General features: G+C 34.8%; 1 protein-coding gene across 2 annotated transcripts in view; it reads left to right on the forward strand.

The window, feature by feature from the left end:
• The window catches only part of ASPM (asp (abnormal spindle) homolog, microcephaly associated (Drosophila)), a 44,039-nt gene that overhangs the window by 15,719 nt on the left and 4,316 nt on the right, over positions 1–24,004 (forward strand). The window contains exons 17-25 of one of the 2 annotated variants that reach the window (XM_004685484.2): positions 1,607–1,801; positions 9,057–13,802; positions 17,162–17,328; positions 18,653–18,749; positions 19,849–20,058; positions 21,229–21,378; positions 22,223–22,414; positions 22,856–23,048; positions 23,207–23,361. In XM_004685484.2, the coding sequence (XP_004685541.1) occupies positions 1,607–1,801; positions 9,057–13,802; positions 17,162–17,328; positions 18,653–18,749; positions 19,849–20,058; positions 21,229–21,378; positions 22,223–22,414; positions 22,856–23,048; positions 23,207–23,361 (6,105 nt within the window). The remainder of the gene's footprint in view (positions 1–1,606; positions 1,802–9,056; positions 13,803–17,161; positions 17,329–18,652; positions 18,750–19,848; positions 20,059–21,228; positions 21,379–22,222; positions 22,415–22,855; positions 23,049–23,206; positions 23,362–24,004) is intronic. The other variant, XM_004685485.1, reaches the window with a different exon arrangement.

The following is a 24,004-nucleotide window of genomic DNA, read 5'->3' on the forward strand; positions in this document are numbered from 1 at the left end:
CCTGCATTTATTTATTTGCATTGTAAAAGTACAGGAAGACATGCTTAATAAAATTATCAGATATTTCAGAAATTTGTTCTACAATATTGTTCCTGAATTTTGAAATAAAACACATTTTTTTTATGAAGTTCTTAGAAAGGAGATATGTAAAGATAAATTTGACAGCTCTTAATGTATATTGTCTTATACCATATCAAACTTGGATGTGCTAATTGAAATAATTTGCTCTTGCCTTCCCAAAGTCATGGTAGTAAGTTTAAGGAAATAGGCAGTAACTTAAAGTCACACTTTTTGCCTACTATACCTTCTGTGCCTTCTCAGGATCGGTATTCTTGTCCACATAGTTCCTTGCAGGATTATGTTACACTCTGGCAAGCTTCTAGAATAGTTTTAAGAAAGCTTTCTGGGAAGACTTTTGTGACCAGTCTTCAAATTATTTCATTCATTCTTTTTATGTGGCACTAACTGAGAGATTTAAAAATCCCAAGAAACAGATATCTATCAGAATTTCTTTTTTTAGTAATAGAAGTGGCTTTATTTTCTGCTCAGGTTTACAGTATTCAGATACTAACTATAGTGATTTCTTATCTCTTTGCTAATGAGTTTCCTTTTCTTGATTTATGTATTTGGCCCTCCACATAGCAGAAATCTACCTGTGTTTTGAAGACTATTACTTCTGTCCTTCTTTCAAATGACCATAGTCCCTCTCATGTACACTTACATTAAATATCCAATTATGTCTTAATTTGTTACTTAGATCATTAAGCTGTAGATTGCCTGCATATTTTGATAGAAATATCTTAAGTAAGCTTAGAAAACTTACCTTGAGACACTTGTATGGGTTTTATATTTTGTTTGCATGTCTTTGTGATATGTACATATACATACATGCATCCACATATATACACATGTCTGTGCACATGTGTGCGTGTATATGCATGTATATTTGCACGTATCACAAAGATATGAGATGTATGTGTGCACACATATGTATATGTGTATGTGGCACGTGTATGTGGCACATGTCTCTCTATGTGTGTGTGTGTGTATAAACTATTGAGGGTAGAATGACTCAAACTCTTCTCTTACAGTGACAAATGAAACATTTTCCAAAATTCTCTTGAGTCATTACACTGCTCAGTTCTTCTTGTCAACCAGTGGGCATGAACTCTAAAACAAAGTAAAATCTTGCATTTGCTACACATACAAGGCTTAATAAATAAACAGGTAACAAATTAGGATATCTATAGTAGAGGATTAAAAATGATGGCCTGCAGTCTACTTTCAAGTCAATACTGAGAATGTGGGAATTTTCATTACCATCAATTAGTTTATATAGCTTTTCAAATAGTTGCTAAGGTTTGTAATATATTTACCTCTTTGGATTTAATCTGCTTTCCATTTCTAGCTTCTCTGATACCCCATAAAATGCTCTGTTCTTCTGTCAGTACCATACTCATAGTTTTCTAATATATTTTAAAATTGGGGTGGTGAACTAAATTTGAATTTCTATAGCCATAATATCTATAGGCTTCAATAAATTGGTCTGAAGTGATTAAGTTTTCAATTCATTTTCATTTTCTTTTCTTTTTTTTTTTAATTTTAGGAGAGAGACAAAGCTGCAAGAATTATACAATCAGCTGTAATAACTTTTCTAACTAAGCAACGCTTGAAAAAAGAAGTTAATGCAGTGTTGACCATTCAGAAGTATTGGCGAAGGCTCTTAGCACAGAGAAAATTAGTAATGTTGAAAAAGGAAAAACTAGAAAAAGTGCAAAATAAATCAGCATCAGTTATTCAGGTATAGTGTACAGAAATTTTTCAATTTAACAAGTTTTAATGATATTTTTAAGAAAGAAAATATGATGAAGTTTTAAATGGTTACATTTTAGGTCTCTACATTTATCTATTATTTTAACAAATATCTAATACAACTGTACTACCTGTAAAACTCTATGTTGTATTCAGCATAAGGCTCAAACAAGTTAAAATGCCTATTTTTCTCCCTGGCCATCAGGAAACAGTATTCCCATCACCCAGAAAAACTTCTGCATGCTCTCCCTTTGTGTCTTTTCTCCCTCCACACCTACCCCCAGAGAATTGCAGTTCTGTTCTTTATTACTATAGTTTTGTCTTTTTGAGAATGTCACATAAAAGAAATCATGTAATATGTAACCTTCTACAACTGACTTTTTTCAGTCAGCATGATGTCTTTGAGACTCTTCCAAGTTGTTGCATATATCAATAGTTTTTTTTATCACCATACAGTTATCATTTTATAACTTAACCACAATTTGTTGAAAGATGTTTGCAATTTTTTTTCCCAGTTTTAGATGATTTTGTTTCATTGGGTAAATATCTAGGAGTGGAATTGTTGGATCATTGGTAAATGTCAGGAAAACTTTATAAGACATTGCCGCCATTTTTCAAGGGTAGCATTTTGCATTCCCTGTCCCAATATGTGAGAGTTCTGATTGTTCTACACCCTCACCAATACTCTGTTCTCAGTGTTTTCTAGTCATTCTAAGGAATATATATTCAGTGGCAGCTCATTCTGGTTTTAATTTGTATTTTCCTGATGATAATGCTATTGTGTTGTTTTCAAATGCTTAGTTTAAGCCTTCTAAATATCTCCATTGGAGTCAGGTACATGACCATTATTCCGTGAGGTCCTGCTCCAAGTGTCTGTTAGTAAAGTGTCTATTGAAATGAGTTGTTCATCTATTCGAGTTTTAAGAATTGTTTATATATTCTGGATACAAGTCCTTCATCAGTGATTTGCAACCCTTTACCCCCAAATTGATGTTGTCTTTTTTTCTCTTAACTTTTACAGAGCAAAAGTATTTAGTTTTGATGAATTTCAATTGTCACTTTTCTCATCTTATTGATTAAACTTTTAGTATTATTCCTAAGTAATTTTCAGAAGATTTTCATTTTAAACTCAGACTTACAGTGTACAGTAAGGTGTCACTTGAGAAAGAGGATGCATTCTGAGAAATAAATCAATCAACAGTTTGTACAAACAGGGCAGAGGATAATTATACAAACCTAGATGACATAACTTGCTACATACCTAAACTATAAGTAGTGAGACCTTCCTGCATATGGTCCATCATTGACTAAAGCAACATTATGTGATACATGACTATACTTGGGTTAATTTTTGTCTAAGTTATGAGGGCTCATTTATTACATGTAGATGTTCAATTGTTCTAATATATTTTATTGCAAAAGCTACTCTTCTTTTGTTGAAATGTTTTTATACTTTTGTCATAAATCATTTGGCCACTGTTGCTCCTTGGTGGCCTAGGGGTTCAATGCCAGCACTAGCATCATGACAGCCTGGGTTTGATCCCCAATCAGGGAGCTAACCCACATGGTACAGATCTACTGTCTCGCCCACTGCTCCCCTCAACAGTGTATTTCACTAGACCCACTGTCTCTGATGAATCCTCTTAGCCCCATCTCCCCCTCACACACCTCTGACCTACACCCTAGGTCTACACAAAAATAAAAATAAATAAGTAAGTCATTTGGCCATATCTTTGGAGTCTATTCTGTTCCACTAATATAAGTGTACCTTTGCCAGTGCCACAATGTCTTCATTACCATATAGGCCGTCTTAAAAATGGGTTGTTTAACTTTGCAACTTTATCCTTTTCAAAGCAGGTTGACCTTTGTTGCTCCTTAAATTTTTAGGTCCAGATTTACTTCATCTTCAAAATTTCCTACTGAATTTTGGTGGGAATTTTGTAACATCTGTAGATATTTGGAACACAACTGACATTTTTTTATTTTTTGTTTTTACTCCCTCATTTCACTGACAGAATTCCAGCACAGTATTGAATAGCACTGGTGAGGTTGAATACCACTGCTTTGTTCTTGATCTAAGAGGAAAACATTCATATTAAATAGGATATGTAATAAGATTTTTTTTTGATAGATTCCCTTTAACAAATTGAAGAAGTTCTTTTCTATTCCTAGTTTACTAAGAATTTTATTGTATAGATATGTTGAATTTTCTAAATGCTCTTTCTGCTTCAGTGAATATTCCCATGTAATGTAATTTCTCCTCCTTGGACTATTATTATGAAGGATTACATTGAAAAATTTTCAAATCTTGAACTAAGTTTACATTCCTGGGTTACATTCATTTGTTTGTAATGTATTATTTTTCATGTATCCAAAATTCATTGCTAATATTTGCTTAAAGACTTTCACATCTATATTCTTGTCCCCACCTTTGTCAAGTTTTGATAGCAGAGTACTGATGGCATTATTACAAAAAGATTTGGAAAGCTTCTTTTTGTTGTTGTTTGGAAGAGATTGTGTAGAATTGGTATTATTTCTTCTTTGATTTGGTAGAATTCACTAGTGATACTATTTTGGTGTGGACATTTCTTTAAATGAAGAGTTTTTTTTTAAGATTTATTTATTTATGCATACAGAATTGGGGTACAGGCCAGAAGTGCAGGGGCAGTGAGAGGAATCACCAGAGACAGAGTGGGGAGCAGAACAGGCCGACTGAGGAAAGACACTGCTGAGGGGAGCAGCGGGCGGGTCAGGAGAGGTCTGCCAGGCCATGTGGGTCACCTCTGCAGCCGGGATTGAACTCATGCTGAAGTGGCTTTAGCTTCTCAGTGCTGTGCTTTAACCCACTGCGCCACCAGAGAGGTCCCTAAATGAACAATTTTAATCAAAATCTGTTCTTTAAATTAGAAGCATATTTAATTTTCAGTAACTTTTGGTAGTTTGTGGTTTTCAAGATTAGTTCATCTGAGTTGTTGAATTTGTGTTGTCCATATTATGTCTTTGCTACCCTTTTAACACCTGACTCTGGTGTTTCCTCTTTCAATCTTGAGCTGATAATTTGTACTTTTTTTTTCTTTGCTTGCTTTGGTGGTTTTCTCTGTTTTCAATTTTATTGATTACTGTTATTATTTCATGTCTTTGTTTTTATTTTACTTTTGTTTCTATAGTGTCTTTATGTGGAAGTAGAGGTAATAGATTTGAGTCCTTCATTTTTAAATACAATCCATTAATGATATAAATTTACCTCTACGTACTACGTTAACTACATACCCACTTTTAGTGTTTTTATTATGTTAAAAATATTTTTAGGAGCTCTCCCTGGTGGCTCAACAGGTTAAAGCACTGTATTATGGAGCTCTCCAAAGACACTGCAGCACGAGTTCAATCCCCAGCCAGGGAGCTGACCCACATGGCGTGGCAGACCTCTCCTGACCCACCCGCTGCTCCACTCAGCAGTGTATTTCGTCAATCTGTCTGTTCTGCTCCCCATTCTATATCTGGTGAATCCTCTTACCCACCATACCTCTGCCCTATACCCCAGTTCTATAAGCATAAAAAATAAAAAATAAATAAATAAATAAATAAATATATATATATATATTAGGTTGTCTAAAGCTTCCTCTTTGACTCAGATTGCTAATTATTATTTCCTATTATCCTTGTGTTATTTTTGTTAGTTTGAATCCATTGTGGTCAGAGAACACACTTTGTAGAATTTTCATTTTTTAAAATTTGTTATGGTTTATTTAATCACCCAGGATATGGTCTATTTTAGGGGTTGGCAAACCCATGGCTCAGATTTGGCTTACCTTTTGTTTTGATAGATATAACTTTTTAAGTCAAAACCATATCCTTTTTTTCTTTTTACTAAATTTGTCAGTCAATAACATTGGAGGTGCAAGTTATATTTATTCCTCCATATGTACATGTGCGTCCTTCCATTATCTTCCACAAGACCTCCCATGGCATCATACAAGATCCACATACCTATTTTTTATGTATAGTTTTGGCTTCTATTACACCCTGATGGCAAAATTGAGCTGCTAAAACAGAATCATCTCACAAAGCTGATGATAGTTTTTCTCTGGCCGATCACACAATCAAATTGCTGATCCCTAATCGTGGAGAGTGTTCTGTGTACTTAAAAGGAATGTGTATTCTGTTGTTGTTGGGTGGAGTGTTCTAATAGATGTCAGTCAGGTCCTCTTGGTTGATGATGTTTGGTTTTTTATATCCTAACTGATTTTCTATTATTCTTTTGCAAGAGAAATGTTTTCCTTAACTTTGACTATGTCTTGTCCCTTCAGTTCTTTCAGTTTTGTCATCAAGTATTCCAAGCTCTTTTGTTACTAGGTGCATATATTTTTGGGGTTACTATGTCTTCTTGGTGAGTTAAATCTTTTATCATTGTGGAAGTGTTCCCTTATAGACCTCACAATTTTCTTTTCTATTAAGCTGCTGTGCTTGCGGTTAAGTACTCTAGCTTCCTCTGGATTATCATTTGCAGAACGTATCTTTTAGATTTCAGTTTTAAATTGCTTATGTCAATATTTGTGATAAAAAGTTAAAGACTGTAATTTTTATGTTTTGAGAAACTTTAATGGTGGTTTAGGTCATTTATATCCATGTGTTTATTATGGGATATGTACCTAAATTTTTCTCTCATTTCGCTGCTAATGTAAGCAGCCAAATCCTCCAAATTTGCTATAATTAGTAGCTTCAGAATATGTTTTTATCACATCTTTGGGATTTTCTGCATAGGTGATCATGGATCATTGTCAACTGTGAACAAAGGAAGTTTTATTTCTTTTTTCTTGATTCATAGCTTTTATATGTTTATGTATCTTCAATAGATAATGACACCACCCCCACCAAGGCACCCATACTCACTCTCCTTTTCCCCATTCATAGCCTCAGTTTGATAGTCTGTTAACTAAGGTTTGTTATTGGTTTGGTGGTGTCTGACTTTTTGTTTTCTTTCTATTTCACATATGAGTGAACCATCCAGTATTTGTCTTTCTCATTCTGACATTCACTTAGCATAATCCTTTCTAGTTCTATTCATGTTGTCACAAATGGAAAATATTCATCTTTTTTATACCTGTGTAGTATTTCACAATTCATGAGTGTATGTGTATGTATGTGTGTAACATGTCTTCCTAATACATTCATCTGTCCTTGGGCACACAGGTTGCTTCCATCATTATTGTAAATTATCCTACAGTGAACATAGATGTACATGCCCCTTCATCTTGGTGTTTTGCATTCCTTGGGTAAATTTCTAGAAGTAGAAGTAGAATTGCTAGATAATATGGTAGTTCTATATTTAATATTTTGAGTTTATAGTTTTCAAGCCATTTAGTATAAATAAGCTTACCTAGAGTTGGAGAAATGTTTGATAATTTATGCATTTCTTTGTAGTAAACAAAAATGTATATCGCATTTCTTGTCAGGCTGAAGAGTAGAAACAAACCCACAATTATAGTAAATGGATATGGCAGAATCTATAGGGAGAAAAAACTTAAGGGGTCCGTAAAGCACACATGTTTTCCCTACTGTTCCTCATCCTTGAGGAGATGTAGTTGACCAAGCGCAGGTGCATGGACACTGGGTAGTGTTATACCAGAGAAAGGTGCCAGCCAATGTACTATCTTACTTAAATGTTAGGAAAATATCTCCTTCCCATCTTTTACTACTATTTTAGCAATATTTGGAGTGTTTTAGACAAAAGAATGTTCTTCCTGCTACAAGACTTAGTGTTTAGTAGCCAGGGGTTTTCTACATACTAATGTCAAGAATCTGCTTGAGACTTTGTAACCCTTTTTGTGGAGCTCGAATATCACTGGGTTCACTAAGGAGTTAGGTTACCTTGGAAATGAAGCAACTGTGCCATTTACAGAGTATAGTTTTTTGTTTTTTTTTAAAGATTTATTTATTTATTCATATAGAACTGGGGTACAGGCCAGAAATGCAGAGGGTGAAAGGATTCACCAGAGACAGAGTGGGGAGCAGAACAGGCAGATCGACAAAGTACACTGCTGAGGGGAGCAGCGGGCGGGTCAGGAGAGGTCTGCCGCGCCATGTGGAGCTCCTTCGGGGTAGGTGGGGATGAAACTTATGCAGAAGTGACTTAAGCTTCTTAGTGCTGTGCTTTAACCCGCTGCGCCACCAGGGAGGGCCCTATCAGTATAGTTTTTAACTGTGTATTTGTTATTGCTATGTTTGAAGAAAGGATGCAATTTTAATTTTAATGACTCCAAAAGTTATAGGCTCACTTTTTTTCTCAAACTCCTCTGTTTATATTGGCAGGCCTGTTAGGTGATAGTATAGAATCCCTCAAATAAATAGCATCTCTATAAGATAGTTTAGCAACTTTGACATAGTGGGAAAATGTAAGGTCCAGGGATAAATTCCTAGAAAATTACTTAGAATCAAAAGATAGTGTTGGGACTCAAAGCAGGCTGCCCCAAAATGTGCCAAAGTGTTATATGTATTATTTTTAGTTGAAATTACTTGAGAAATAGTAGATGCAATGATGATACTTACTCTCCCTGTTCTCCCTGAATGCAAGCTTTTCCTCTGAACCTTACAAAGAGCAGGACATAAATTTTCTTTGTGACAGGCATTCTCCTACACCAGGAGGAAAGAAGACTTATCACCACAGTCAGACTTTTCAGGTCTCCAATGTATAAGCTTACACTGCCCACTGAATTAATGGCCAATCCAAAAATTTCAATACTTTGTCTACAAAGCATATAAGCTTGTTCTGCTTAGGGCCAGGTGCCGTATTCACAATGGCACCACCAACTACATGGGATTTAACCTGGTCCTTTCACCTAGTAACGTGTCTTGTGGCAACTTAATTATTAGACCAGCCAAGAAAGACCAAGAAGGTAGAAGGGAATCTTCCCCTCCCCTTCAATAATTGTAGATTTATTAGTACTTACTTGCTACTAATAATGTTACTCTAATATAACACTATATATATATACATATATACATATATAATGCTATATAAACACTAGAATTGAGACAAGAATTTTTGTATTGGCTTCTTAGCTATGTCAATGAACAGACCTAAACTACACACAAATGACTATCTTTTCCAAAATTATGTGTTTACTTTTGAATAAAAATACATTTACTTTTAAGGAAAATGTTAGTAAAATTAATATTTTCAAGTGTGATAAATATAGAAAGCGATGTCTATTTTACTTTTGTCCTTTTTCATTTCTTTTTTCCAGAGGTATTGGAGAAGCTATTCCACCAGAAAAAAATTTCTGAAATTGAGATATTATTCAGTTGTCCTGCAATCTAGGATAAGAATGATAATTGCCTCTAATTCTTATAAACGATACCTTTGGGCTACTGTTACAATTCAGAGGTATTGGCGTGCTTGTTTAAGAAGAAACCATGATCAACAGAGATATAAAATGATCAAGTCATCATCCCTTATCATCCAGTCTATGTTCAGAAGATGGAAGTGGCATAAAATGCACTTACAAATTAAAGCTGCAATAATATTGCAAAGAGCTTTTAGAAAATGGCATACCAGAAAAAGAGCTAAAGAAGAAAAATCTGCAGTTGTCATACAGTCATGGTATAGAATGCACAAAGAATTGCAGAGATACATTCATATTAGATCTTGTGTTGTTACCATTCAGACAAGATTCCGGTGCTTGCAAGCCCAAAAGTTATATAAAAAGAAAAAAGAGGCTATTCGGACTATTCAAAAGTACTACAAAGCATATCTAGAAGGAAAGACTGAACGCACAAAATATTTGCAGAAACGGGCTGCAGTCATCCAACTACAGGGTGCTTTCAGGAGAATGAAAGCACAGAAGTTGCACAGGCAAATTACAGCTGCTTGTATTCTTCAGTCATATTGGAGAATGAAGCGAGACAGATTTCAATTTCTAAACCTTAGGAAAATAGTCATCAAATTGCAGGCACACATAAGAAAACACCAACAACTACAGAAATACAAGAAGATGAGGAAAGCTGCCTTGGTAATTCAGATTCATTTCCGAGCTTATGTTTTAGCCAAAAATGTTCAAACATCTTACCAGAAAATACGTTCTGCTGTCATTGTTCTGCAGAGTGCATATCGAGGGATGCTAGCCAGGAACAAGTTTAACTGCACTCTCACTTCTATTATAAAGATTCAATCATATTATCGAACTTACATAGCCAAAAAAAAGTTTCTGCATTTAAAAAATGCTACAATAAAGTTACAATCAATTGTCAAGATGAGAGGAACTCGTGAAAGGTACTTACGTTTAAGAGCAGCTGCTCTGGTCATCCAGCGCTGGTATCGTTCAGTAAAATTGGCAGCACTAAAGAGAAAAGAGTACATGGTGGTGCAGGAATCTTGTATTAAACTGCAAGCTTGTGTTAGAGGCTACCTGGTTCGAAAGCAGATGAGATTGCAAAGAAAGGCTGCTATTTCACTACAGTCTTATTTCAGAATGAGAAAGTTACGTAGATCCTACTTGCAAGTTTATAAAGCAGCTATAGTCATTCAGAGTTATTATCATGCATACAAAGCACAGGTGAATGAGAGGAAGAACTTCTTGCAAATCAAAGGAGCAGTCACTTGCTTGCAAGCAGCTTACAGAGGCTATAGAGTGCGCCAGCTAATCAAACATCAATCTGTTGCGGCTCTCAAAATTCAAACTGCTTTCAGAGGCTATAGTAAAAGGATGAAGTATCAATCTGTGCTTCAGTCTACTGTCAAAATTCAGAGACGGTATAGAGCATATAGGACTGTTTATGAAATAAAAGCACATTTTCTAAAGACAAAAAAGGCTGTGATTTCTCTTCAGTCTGCTTATCGTGGTTGGAAAGTTCGCAAGGAGATCAAAAAGGAACATGAAGCTGCAATGAAGATTCAGTCTACTTTTAGAATGGTCCAAGCCCAGAAGCAGTTTAGACTGATAAAAGCTGCAGCATTAGTCATCCAGCAACATCTGAGAGCATGGGCTGTAGGAAAGAAACAACGTATAGAGTATGTTGAACTCCGTCAGGCAGCACTGATAATTCAGTCTACCTGGAAGGGGAAAACAACAAGGAGACATGTTCAAAAGCAACAAAAATATGCTATTATCATACAGTCCTACTATAGAATGCACTTGCAGCGAAGGAAGTGGGAAACCATGAGAAATGCTGCTCATCTCATTCAAATGTATTACAGAGCTTACAGCATTGGAAGGAAACAGCATCATTTGTATTTGAAAACCAAAGCAGCTATAGTAGTTTTACAGTCAGCTTACCGAAGTATGAGAGTGAGAAAAAAAATTAAGGAGTGGAACAAAGCAGCAATCACTATACAGTCTAAATATAGAACTTACAAAAGCCAAAGGCAATTTGCAACCTATAGAGCTTCAGCTATTACCATTCAGAGATGGTTTCGAGGTATTAAAATTACAAAGCATTGTCACAAGGGATACCTTGATTTAAAATGGGCAGCAATTAAAATCCAAGCTACTTATAGAGGAAGTAGAGTAAGAAGACATATTCAGTGCATGCACATGGCAGCCACTATTATTCAAGCCACTTTTAGAATGCATCAGTCAAAAGTAAGATACCATAAAATGAAGACAGCAGCTGTCGTGATTCAGATAAGATATAGAGCCTGTTGTCGAGGTAAAACACTGCGTGAAAAGTTCTTGACAATTTTGAAAGCTGTTATTACTATTCAGGCAAGTTTTAGAGGAATGAGAGTTAGACAGACTGTAAGAAAGATGCAGGTGGCTTCAACACTCCTTCAGTCCTACTACAGAAGATATAGACAACAGACATACTTTATTAAGTTAAAGAGGGTGACAAAAACAGTGCAGCAGAGATACCGGGCACTCAAGGAAAGAAACAAACAATTTCAAAGGTATAGCAAATTAAGGCATTCTGTCATATGCCTTCAGGCTGCTTTTCGGGGGATGAAAGCCAGAAAAGATTTAAAAGTTAGGCATTTAGCTGCAACCCTTATTCAGAGAAAATTTAGAACTATTCTGACTAGAAGAAGATTCCTGTCCCTCAGGAAAACTGCCATTTGGGTTCAGAGAAAATACCGTGCAACTGCTTGTGCAAAGCATCACTCTGAACAATTCCTACAATTACGTAAGGCAGTCATTCAAATCCAGTCTGCATACAAAGGATGGATGGTAAGAAAAATGATGCAAGAGATGCACAGGGCAGCTGCCATCCTCCAGGCAGCCTACCGGATGTACATAGCACGTGCAAGGTACCAATCCTTGAAACATGCTTCACTTGTAATCCAGCGGCAGTACCGGGCAAAGAGGGCTGCAAAACTGCAGAGGCAATGTTACCTCCAACAAAGACATTCTGTTCTGACTCTCCAGGCTGCTTTTAGGGGCATGAAGACTAGGAGACATCTGAGAAGTATGCATTCCTCTGCAACCCTTATTCAGAGCAAGTTTAGATCTTCAATGATGAGAAAACGATTCATTTCCCTTAAAAATGCTGTTATTTTTGTTCAGAGGAAATATCGAGCCACCATTTGTGCTAAGAGTCACTTGCACCAATTTTTGCAGTTGAAAAAGGCAGTCATCACAATCCAGTCATCATGCCGGAGGCTGAGAGTACAGAGGAAGGTAAAGGAGATGCACAGGGCTGCAGCTGTCATCCAGGCTACTTTCAGAATGCACAGAGCATACATTACATTTCAGACTTGGAAACATGCCTCAGTTCTCATTCAGCAACATTACCGAGGACACAGAGCTGTAAAGCTGCAAAGAGAAAATTTTATCAGGCAAAGGCAGTCTGCTGTGGTCATTCAAGCTGCATATAAAGGAATGAAAGTGAGACAGCTTATGAGGAAAAAGAAGAAAGCGGCTGTCATAATACAAAGCACATATAGAATGTATAGGCAGTATTATTTCTACCAAAAGGTTAGGTGGGCTGCAAAAGTAATACAGAAAGTATATAGAGCAAATAAAAAACAGAAAGCTCTTCAACACCATGCACTCACAAAAGCAGCAGCCTGTATCCTGGACATGATTTTAAGGCAACAGATTCAGGAGCAACATCAGGCTGCCCTTGTTGTTCAGAAATATTTTAAAGCCTCAAAAATAAGGAAAAACTATCTCCACTTAAGAAAAACAGTTATCTTTGTTCAAAGAAGATTCAGAGCACTAACTGCAATGCGTATCCAAGCAGTTATTTGTATCCAGTCTTCTTACAGAGGCTTTAGGGTCCGAAGGGATCTTCAGCACATGCATCTGGCTGCCACACGAATTCAGTCATTTTACCTCATGCACAGGGCAAATGCTGATTATCAAGCAAAGAAAGCTGCAGCTGTTGTTATACAGAATTTTTATAGGTCATATGTCAGAGTGAAATTGGAAAGAAAAAAGGTTTTTGCAGTTCAGAATCCCCTACAGAGTATTCAGGTTGCTTCTAGAGGCAGGAAATTTAGATCAGAGTTGAAAAACGTATCTAAGGGAAAGTTGGCAGTCTCTGTTCCCCAACCCACTGTCAGCTGTCACAGAACTGAAACCCAATATGAGGCTATTCAGAGCTCAGCAGCTGGGACTCACAATTGTTATAACACCTCTATAGGTGCTTGGTCACAGGAAGCAGAGTTTGATTTGCCAAGAAAGACTGTGGTAACAATTCAAAAAGCTTTTTGTAAAACAGTCACAAGAAAACTGGAAACAGAAAAGCATGCTGCCCTACAAATTCAGTCCTTCCTTCAGATGGCTGTGTGTCGTCGACGATTTGTTCAGCAGAAAAGAGCTGCCCTCACTTTACAGCAGTATTTCAGAACATGGCAAACCAGAAAATGGTTTCTTGCCTACAGAAAAGCAGCAAAGATCTTACAAAACCACCACAGAGCCTTTCTGGCTACAAAACATCAAAGAGAAGTTTATTTACAGATTAGGAAAAGCATAATCATTACTCAAGCTGTAATGAAAGGATTTATACAGAGGCGGAAGTTTCAAAAAATTAAAGATAGCACCATTAAAATCCAGGTATGTATATATTTAAATGTGAAACCTTTTTTCTTTGACCAGGATTTGTTAGAATGCATAAAATGAGCCTAAGCTAGTCATAAAGAATAATACTTTGAGTTTACATTACTAATTTACAGTCCAGATTGTCTAGCGTGTGAAAAGAGAATGCATTATAAATAATTCAATCAGCACAACAAACATATGTTTGATTTATTTCAATAGGTGTTAGTAATAGCACTCTTAGAAAAATTGGGAGGACATAGGTTGATTAATGGGTTTCTCTAGTGAGTAAAGTTTTTTTTACATGGAATACTTACACTAAGGCAAATTGTTACTTGGCATTAGATAGGGCAACTAAGATAACTATAATCTTCTCCTAAATTGTTAATCAGAACTAATTAATCTAGATAGGTGTACTTTATTCAGTTTCCAAAGCACTTTTATATTACTGTTTCTTTTGTTCTCTAAATGTGTGAGGAATACAGAGTATTTCTCTTCTGAAATATAAATTAATTGAGAAAGTTTTAAAATTTTGCTAATGTTGCACAGAGTGAAGAAAATCCAGGAATTAGTTCTTCATACTTCTGCTATTTCTATTCTAACTGTAATAATCTGAACTTTGAACCTACTTGTAGAAAGTTGGTATCTTGCTATGTTGTGGGTAAGCTTACAAATAGGGCTTTATTGCAACAAATATTCAGAGGTGGTAGAGTGTCAATTACTACAAGAAGTGATAGGATTGGTAAAATATGCCTAGTTACCATCCTTGAAAAAGTTAAATTGGCAGTGAATAATATGAAATGAGAAGTATTTCTTGCTGGAACATGGAGAAGGGAAAGGATAGTCTCAGCCCTCCAAGGAGTCTTTCCAGAGCAAGTAGCAATTAAGTAGAGAAAATAAGTGAAAGGATGAATCGGAAATAGCCAAGTATCAAAATGTATCAAAGTAATCTTCCCATTGTACTTTAGTGGGGCCATTTTGCATATTTAGTTTCCAAAGCACTTTTGTATTTTTTTATTTAAACAGAGCTCAAAACTGGAAGAGAAAGAGGGCAATTGTATCAAGTAATTAAAAAGTGACATAAGCCCAGCTGGTAGTATAGGGAATGAGATTTTTGGATAGACTTTTAACACATAAAATTTAGTCTTTATCCTCTGGATTCTAAAAGAAGTTCTAGAGGTATTTTACCAGGAAAAGACCAGAATCATAAAAAATATATAATCTGGGGCCCTCCCTGGTGGCGCAGCGGGTTAAAGCACTGCACTGAGAAGCTTAAACCACTTCCGCATGAGTTCAATTCCCGCCTGCCCCTGAGGTGACCACATGGCGAGGCAGACCTCTCCTGGCCCGCCCGCTGCTCCCCTCAGCAGTGTACTTCGTCGATCTGCCTGTTCTGCTCCCTGCTCTGTCTCTGGTGAATCCTCTCACCCTCCGCATCTCTGGCCTGTACCCCAGTTCTGTATGAATAAATAAATAAATCTTTAAATATATATATATATATATATAATCTGGCTAAAATGTGGAAGGTGAACAAGAAAGGGGAGTAAGACTATAAGCAAGGAGACAAATTAGGAAGCAGTGGCAGTAAGTAAGGATGGTGAGGATTGATATGAGCACATTAGCAAGGAACGAAACCATGTTTCTGGTTTAAATAACCTGCACATGGGTTCTCTGACATAGGGGAAAAATTGCAAGAACAGGTTTGGAGATGGATGATGACTTCATGTCTGGGTACAGAAGGTTGAAGTACCCAGCATATGCCCAGTTGAGGTTCCTACTGAGGCACTTGACTATGTTTGTCTGGACTTTGGAAAGTGCGTGGATTGTAGAATTCTAAGTATTGGTGTACTATGATAAATGAATGCAGGTGTCAAGATCACTGCATTAGAATGTATAAATATATAGTAATGAAAGCCTGGGACTTGTACCCTGAAAAACAACATTAAAGGTAATGAAAGGAGAAGCTAACACATGATATTAAAAGTGAACAAAGAAAACTAAGAGTTGTGGGTGGAAGTAGTTCCAAATGCTAAGAATTAAAGGCTGAAAGGTTAATTGGATGTATGATTAGGATAGAATAGCCAAAGTAGAGACATTTTGTGGGGGTGGAGTGGGGAATGGGATCAAAAACAGGGGGAGTGGGGAGGGAAGTGCACGGAACTATGGTGATGGCGCACGGGTGACTCTGTGATGGGATTACAATTGAGATGAAAAAATAAATGTACAAAATGATGTAAAAATAAACTATTATATTATTAAAAAAAAAGAATAGCCAAAATAGCAGTCTCATGAAAATTCAACTGTTTTCTTTTATAGAATTAATTTATATTTTATACAAATAATATCTAACATATACTAGTGGTCTCAAATGCCCATTGAAATCACTTTGAATCTTTAAAAGTACAGACACTGGCACCCACTGTGAATACCAATGTTGTTATTCAGGCTAGTTTATGTAAAAAAGCAAATATAATATACTCTGAGTAAGTTAAAGACATCACATATATGTAATTCTTCCTGCTAACCACATGTAGACCTTGACCCATATAGAAAGAGTAGCTGCAGTATTTGTTTTTAGTGATTTGGAGCCACACTGACTTGAGTTCATATATTGACTGTTGCTTACTGGCTATGTGGTAACCATCTCCTGTTTCTCAATATCAGTATCTGTTTTGTCAAATAAGAGCTTAATAATCTCATTTCTGCTAATTAAATAAGATACCTCTGCCACTTGCTGCCTGTGACCTAAAATCACTTTTAAACCTTGACTCCCCATTCCCTGAATTAGAGATATCATTACCCATCTATATTTTTGCATCTAATAACTTACTTTTAGTCAGTTACAGGTTGTCCAAATTGGAAAATCTGATCATTCCTATGATAGATAGTTGCTCTCAGGTTTCCCCTGCCAGTTAAACACAAACCACAAGAGTATGTGAGGGAGGCAGAGGGGACCCAGGGGAGGTGGTAGCAAGGATTTCATTCCTTCCTAGGAAGCTGAATAATTATGTGCGGGTGTTCTTTCCGTTCTTCCAAATGGATTGAGATAGTGATGACAGTGCTCATATCTGACTTTCCATTTATATATATATATCTGACTTTTCCATTTTAAAATATTTGTATGGTTATAAAGCTTAGGTGGCAGCCAATCACAAGGGTCTGTGTGATAAAGCACATAGTAGGCATTCACTGTGTAGCAACACTGTTCTCAGAGGGCTCATTATATGTAAGGGATAAATAATTCTAAGAGTCATGAAATTACTATTTTTATTATTGATTTTTTGTTTAACATTCTGTCTTTAACAACAATTCTTCCACTCAAAAGTAAACATCTCATTGCATATTTTATTTATTTATTTTTTTAATGTTTTTAATAGGCTGCTTGGAGGAAATACAAAGCCAGGAAGTATTTATGTAAAGTGAAAGCTGCCTGTCAGATTCAAGCCTGGTATAGATGTTGGAAAGCACGTAAAGAATATCTAGCTGTTTTAAAAGCTGTTAAGGTCTTTCAACGTTGTTTCTATACCAAACAGAAGAGAGCATGGTAATGCATTATAACTGGGAGAAAATGAGGGTGTGTTGTGGTAGTAAAGTCCATATATAAAATAGTAATGCCATTGTTTGTTTGGTTTTTTTTTAATTTACCATGCTTAATTTGTATGGCTTGTTTTATGGGTTCTTTCTCTGTTATTTTTTTAAATAGAGCCTTGATGACATAATAAGTCAAAATATTTACTTAAAGTTGATTAATTCTAGTTCTTAAGGATTAAGATACAGATGGAAGGTGAAAAATAATATACTCTCATAGATTTTATTTCCCCCATATTCTTCATCTTTAATGATGAAGACCTAACTACTAGCTTATGTTAATTGCAATTTCCTATTCCTAGTTCATTTATTTTACATGCATTTTTTTGAAGCTGTTATCAGATTGGCTATGTTATTTGCTTTTTTTTTTTGCTATTTCATAAGATTTTTGTTTTTCTTCAGATCTGACTCCCCAGAATTGAGTAGTTATTATATTAGTGATGACTTCAAGATGTTTTTTAGGGGAACACTCTAACATTAGAAGAATTCCTCAATTTCATGGATAGAATCAAAACTTGCAAAGATATACTTGCTACTATTAACTATTAAGGACTAGTATCTAATTTTTCTGCACCAAAATGCTAAATTGTTCTCATTAACAATTATTATTTGCTAAGAAATTTTGCAAAAAATTCTACCATTTTCATATAACTAAGATCAAAGAGCCTGTCCATTCTCAATTTTTATCTATTATTACTATGTTAACATTTCAAGTTTAATCTCTAGCCCTCACATTTTTAAGTTTTACCAATTTTGTTTCTAAAATACTTATTTTTAGGTGATTTAATAATGCCTATCTTTCCTTTCACATAAATATCTATTTCTCTTTTGCTTGATGTTGCTCATAATTTTCCAATTTCTCTTCTTGACCACCCCCTGTATGTCTGTTCCAAGATGCAGATTTTATACTTTCCCATTATTTCTACAACCATCTCCCTTATCACATCTTTCTCTGGATCTGAACAATCATAGTTTATTTTCATCCTGTTCTGAATTCTTTTCACTCTAGAACCTCATTTTTTTCTTACCAGCTGGAATATTGCCAACTGCAAAACTTCTTTTTCATATGTCAGTTTGTGTGCATGTGTGAGTGTACTCTTGTGCGAGCATAAAATTCTGATAAATAGAATTTAGATATAAATGATACTTTTCCATTTCTTTTTATTTTCTCATTGCCTTGTTTTCTTTATCCTCTAGCATTTAAAGAGGGCTGGGGTAGTGGCAATAAATATTTACCAAATAGATTAATTTGAAATTACTGTCCAATAACACCTTTTTAGGTTTTTGAAGTTGCGATCATCAACAATTGTCATTCAGAGAAAATGGAGAGCTACACTTTCGACAAGAAGAGCTTGTGAGCACTTCTTAATGATAAAAGTAGGTATAAGATAACTTTTTTTTTCAAAGAACTGCTTGAAGAAACAGAAAACAGAAAGAATGTTTAAATGATTTAATGATACATTTAACATAAACATTTGTATTCACTTAAAAATTATATTCACTCATAGAAAAACTTCTGAGCATATTTTGTGTATAATTCTGTAAACTTCTCAAGTGCAAAAATGTGAAGTAACTTTTAGAATAATTTCTCTTGGAAGAAATAATAGATGTAGCATACGGTGTCCAGTATGAGTCAAACACTGAAGTTATTTAAGCCACAATCAGCGTTTTAGTAAATAAATAAAAATATTGTTTATTTCTATGTTTAATATTTACTGTGATATTACAGCCACTGTTATTACACCTGCTATTATAAATTTATGGATTGACTTTATGAATTTATGGTTATCTTCACAATAACCCTATGAGATACCTATTATTAGATTACCCATTGTATAGATGAGAACATTCAGGTATAGAGAGAAAGTGACTTTCCCAAGTTCAGTCAGATACTAGGTCAGAAAAATGTAAAACAAACCTAGTTCCCATTTCGGTCTATATATTTTTTTCTAATGTGTGTTGTTATTGGTTGTCAGGATGATATATGATGGATGGAAGGTATACTGTCAATACACAATGGTTCTTGAAATACAAACAGCTTCTTTTGTAGCTATTTATAGCATCCACCCTGTGCTCCACAGTTGTGGCCTGCATTTTTATTAAGTATATGCATTTGGTAGTCATGTTTGGCCTTACCTCCTCACAGTGGAAACTGTCAAGAGGATGAGACAAAAGAGCCCCAGATACTTATTGACCCTGACTTTCATCTTCATAAAAATTTTCTTTTCAGCTGAAGATCTAGATGGTTTAGATGGTTTTATCAATTGAGAACCAAGACCTTTTCTTGTCTACAAAATAAAAATGCTTAAAATTAAAATTGTAAAAAAGTAAGTTAGTTATACCATCCTATTTTCATCAAGAACTTGCAGTTAAAATTTTTCACTTCCTTCTTGTTTTGACTGTCAATATATACTTTTAAATTTTTTAATTATTTTTTAAATGACTTTTGTTACTTGGAAATTTTTCCTTACAACAGCGACATCAAGCTGCCTCTTTGATCCAAGCATATTTTAGAGCATATAAAGCACGGCAGGTCTTTCTTCAGGAGAAGGCTGCTGCTGTGGCCATACAAAGATTTATACGAACCAGGGAAGCTGGAAAGCGTGAAAGGATAAAATATGTTAAATTGAAAAGATGTACAGTTGTTCTGCAAGCACTGGTGCGTGGTTGGTTAGTAAGAAAAAGGGTAAGTATTTTTAAGTAAAGTTCTCAGTCTTTATGAGCATTTTGATGTTAAATTGTGTTTAAGACATTTTGGTATTTAGGGAATAATTTCAGAACAAATACATTGCTTAGATTGACTCAGCTTCTACAGAGTGTTAAAGCAATTTCATTTGTTGCCATACAGAGTTTGTTCTACAAAACTATTTCCCACAGATGTTCCCCATCAAAAATGCAAAACAATACTTTGTACTAGACCAAGAAGAAATCGTAGAAATCTTAAAAGAGACCTGAAAGAAGTATCAGGGGAGGGCTCAATATTAATTGCTATTAAAGTAGCCTTTTGTTATCTTCAGGGGACTATTTGAGTGTTGTAACTCTCATTCCTATGTTAACTTCCACATCTTTAGCAAGGGAGCTTGTGAAGTTTGGGCATCCAATATATGAAGTTCTGACAAAAACAAAATAATTAAATTCATAATTTGAAAGTAAAATTCTTTGGTATTTTGTTCATTAAATTAAAGGGCAAAAATGGGCCCTCCCTGGTGGCGCAGCGGGTTAAAGCACTGCACTAAGAAGCTAAAGCCACTTCCGTATGAGTTCGAGCCCCGCCTGCCCCGGTGGTGACCACATGGCGCGGCAGACCTCTCCTGACCCGCCCGCTGCTCCCCTCAGCAGTGTACTTCATGGATCTGCCTCTTCTGCTCCCCGCTCTGTCTCTGGTGAATCCTCTCATCCTCCACATCTCTGGCCTGTACCCCAGTTCTGTATAAATAAATAAATCTTTAAAAAAAAAATTAAAGGGCAAATCTAAAGGTAAAAGGCCTCTGATCAAAGCTTATGCTACAAGAATTTAGTGCTGGATTTTTGCCAAGCTGTCTCATACTTGAGGAAAACAATTCATATACTTCTCTCATAATTAGTATATCACAAAGCAGTTATTGGGTAGTTTAGTCAAGTTTAAAACTGTATTTCTTGAGTGAAACTGTCAAAATATAAATTTGTTTTCTATACACTGAATTATAGATTATACTATTGGATACATTGTGTAGTTTAATCAATTTGAGTTACACTGTAAGTAATTTTAATAATTTAATCTGTTATTGATGGTTTATACGGTTTGATATTCAGGCCATACAAAAATAAACATTGATTATCTTAGGATCTGATCATTAATATTTTTATTCTCTTCTAGATTTCAGAAGAGAGAGCCAAAATCAGACTTCTTCATTTCACAGCAGCTGCATTTTATCACCTGTCTGCTCTTAAAATTCAGAGAGCATATAAACTTCACCTGGCTATAAAGAATGCTAATAAACAGATTAATTCAGTCATCTGTATTCAGGTTAGGTTTTATATGATTTTTCTACGATGTTTATGTTTTAATGAATAACTTCCAAATAACTCATGTTAAGGTCACTTAGTATTTAGCCTTTTGCCATATTGTTTTTAGGATGATTTGATGGCTTAGAAACAGGTTGATATTTTATAAAAGGTTCATGTAACTCTGAATTATTAAATAAATTACTAAATAAAGTTCTGAATTATTCTATTAAGTACTTTACACAGCTATTAGCAAAGTCTAAGGATACAATAATTATACTTGCCAGCACATGATATTGGAAGACTTTTTGATTTTTGCCAGCTAGTGAATAGAAATTATATATCTCATTTTGGCTTTGGATTCCTGAATTGGTAACAAATCTAATAAATTTTTCATATATATCAGTTAAATTCTCTCTTTATATTAGTTTACTTTTTTACCCTTTGCCCATTTTACTTTGCATATTCTCTTTCCTGTGACTTAATAGGAAATTTTTATCTTCTTGACAAGAATCCTGCTTATGTGTTAACATATACTTACATATAAGTCAAAGTAAAAATACTGCAAAATGATATTTGAAAGGATTTATGTATACTATAAAATGAAGGCAATGTTAAATTCACACACACACACACACACACACACACACACACACACATAGCTAGCATGGATAGGAAGATTTGTACCTAGTAAAGTAGAGAAGTAATGCCAATGAGGACGATTGAAAGATATTTCTCTGTAACATTCTATTTCATTTGTGCATGTCTCTGTATTTGTGTGTATGTGTGTGTGTGTGTAAGAATATATTTTGTTAAATCCTGAAGAAAAATATCTTACTATTTTAATCTTAATATGTTTTAAACAGAGATGGTTTCGAGCAAAATTAGAGAGAAAGAAGTTTATTCAGAGATATCATAACATCATAAAAATTCAGCATGAGGTTCAAGAACGCCTGAAGCAGCAAAATTGGGCAGCATCAGTTATACAAAATAGAATACGCCATTTTCTCCTCCGTAAAAAACAAGACAAATTTAATAATGGAATCACTAAAATTCAGGTAACTACAAACTATTAATTTAGGTCAAGATTTGGTTTGCAATTTTTTTGCATAATAAGTAATATTATAAAGACACATCACAACTTTTTAAAAAGCTAACATAATTAGCCAAAAAAGAAGCAATAATAAATGTATGCTACCATAATTTAATTGCAAGATGCTTTATTTTCAAATTCCCAAAGGAAATGGAAAAGCATTTTAACATTTGAATAGATTTATATGTCATGGGCCAATGAATGATGTCTCAGTTTACCTATCAGGATGTTAGATGAAGTTCATTTTCACAAAAATTTGTTTATTAGGACCTGACCTGAGTTGACACCACAAAGTTTCTGATCACACCCTATAAATCTATTGAAAATATTTACCTTGTGTAGATATATTTAAGTTCAAAGTATCATGGGTTGTAATCTTAAAACTACTGTGTTTTATCTGCTTAAGGCATTTTGGAGAGGATATTCTTGGAGGAAGAAAAATGACTGTACAAAAATTAAAGCTATACGACTAAGTCTTCAGATTGTTAATAGAGAGATTCGAGAAGAAAACAAGCTCTACAGAAGAACTGCACTTGCACTTCATTATCTTTTGACATATAAGCATATTTCTGCAATACTCGAGGCTTTAAAACACCTAGGTTAGTGAATTTTAACAATATCTTAGATTAGAAATGCCTTTTTACCTTTGTGCAAATAATAATATTATGATAGTACAACATTAGCTAAAACTTCATTTTGTTGCTCTAAAATGACCTTGGTGTTACGTTTTTGTTTTTTTTTTTTCATCCCCTTTCAGAGGTAGTTACTAGATTGTCTCCACTTTGTTGTGAGAATATGGCCCAGAGTGGAGCAATTACTAAAATATTTGTTTTGATCCGAAGTTGTAATCGGAGTGTTCCTTGCATGGAAGTCATCAGATATGCTGTACAAGTATTGCTTAATGTTGCTAAGGTAATTTTCCATTTTAATAATGAGATGCTCATTAGTTCTTTAGTTAAGAACTGTGACCCAGAAGGTTAAGTTTTTAATTGCTCCAAGTCAAATCCTCTTTTTGCTAAGAGTCTTACAGGGGAAATGTTTAATTGGCATAATTGTAGCTAATTTTTTTATATTACGATTTTATTTCTTCTGCCTTTATAATGTTAATAACAGTGGCACCTCCCACTTATTATTTGTTTACAATGGGCTAGTGTTTTTCATATATCATTTAATTTAACCTTTACAGTATTCTTTCTTTTAATGTGATTTTGATTATTGATTCCATTTTATACAGAAGGAGTAAAAAGTACTACAGAAATTACATTCTTTATCTAATAACTTGAATGATAGAGTTTAATTAGAATCCATTTCTGTCTACTTCTAGAGATGGTGCTCTTATCCACTATATTATATTAAAACAATAACGCATCTTATAATTTTATCTAGCACAGATATTATTTGCTATAACTTACCCTATAATAATCTATATATTAGAATTAAGTCTTTTGGCTTTGGACTACTAACAGGTACTCATGCCAAATTATAATGCATGCAATCAAAGGTATTGAGAGAGCAGAAGTAGATTTCTCTCCCTCGAACCACCACTCAAATCTCA

Source organism: Condylura cristata, unplaced genomic scaffold (assembly GCF_000260355.1).
Source record: "Condylura cristata isolate star-nosed mole 26May11 unplaced genomic scaffold, ConCri1.0 scaffold00018, whole genome shotgun sequence".
NCBI classification, from domain to species: domain Eukaryota; kingdom Metazoa; phylum Chordata; class Mammalia; order Eulipotyphla; family Talpidae; genus Condylura; species Condylura cristata.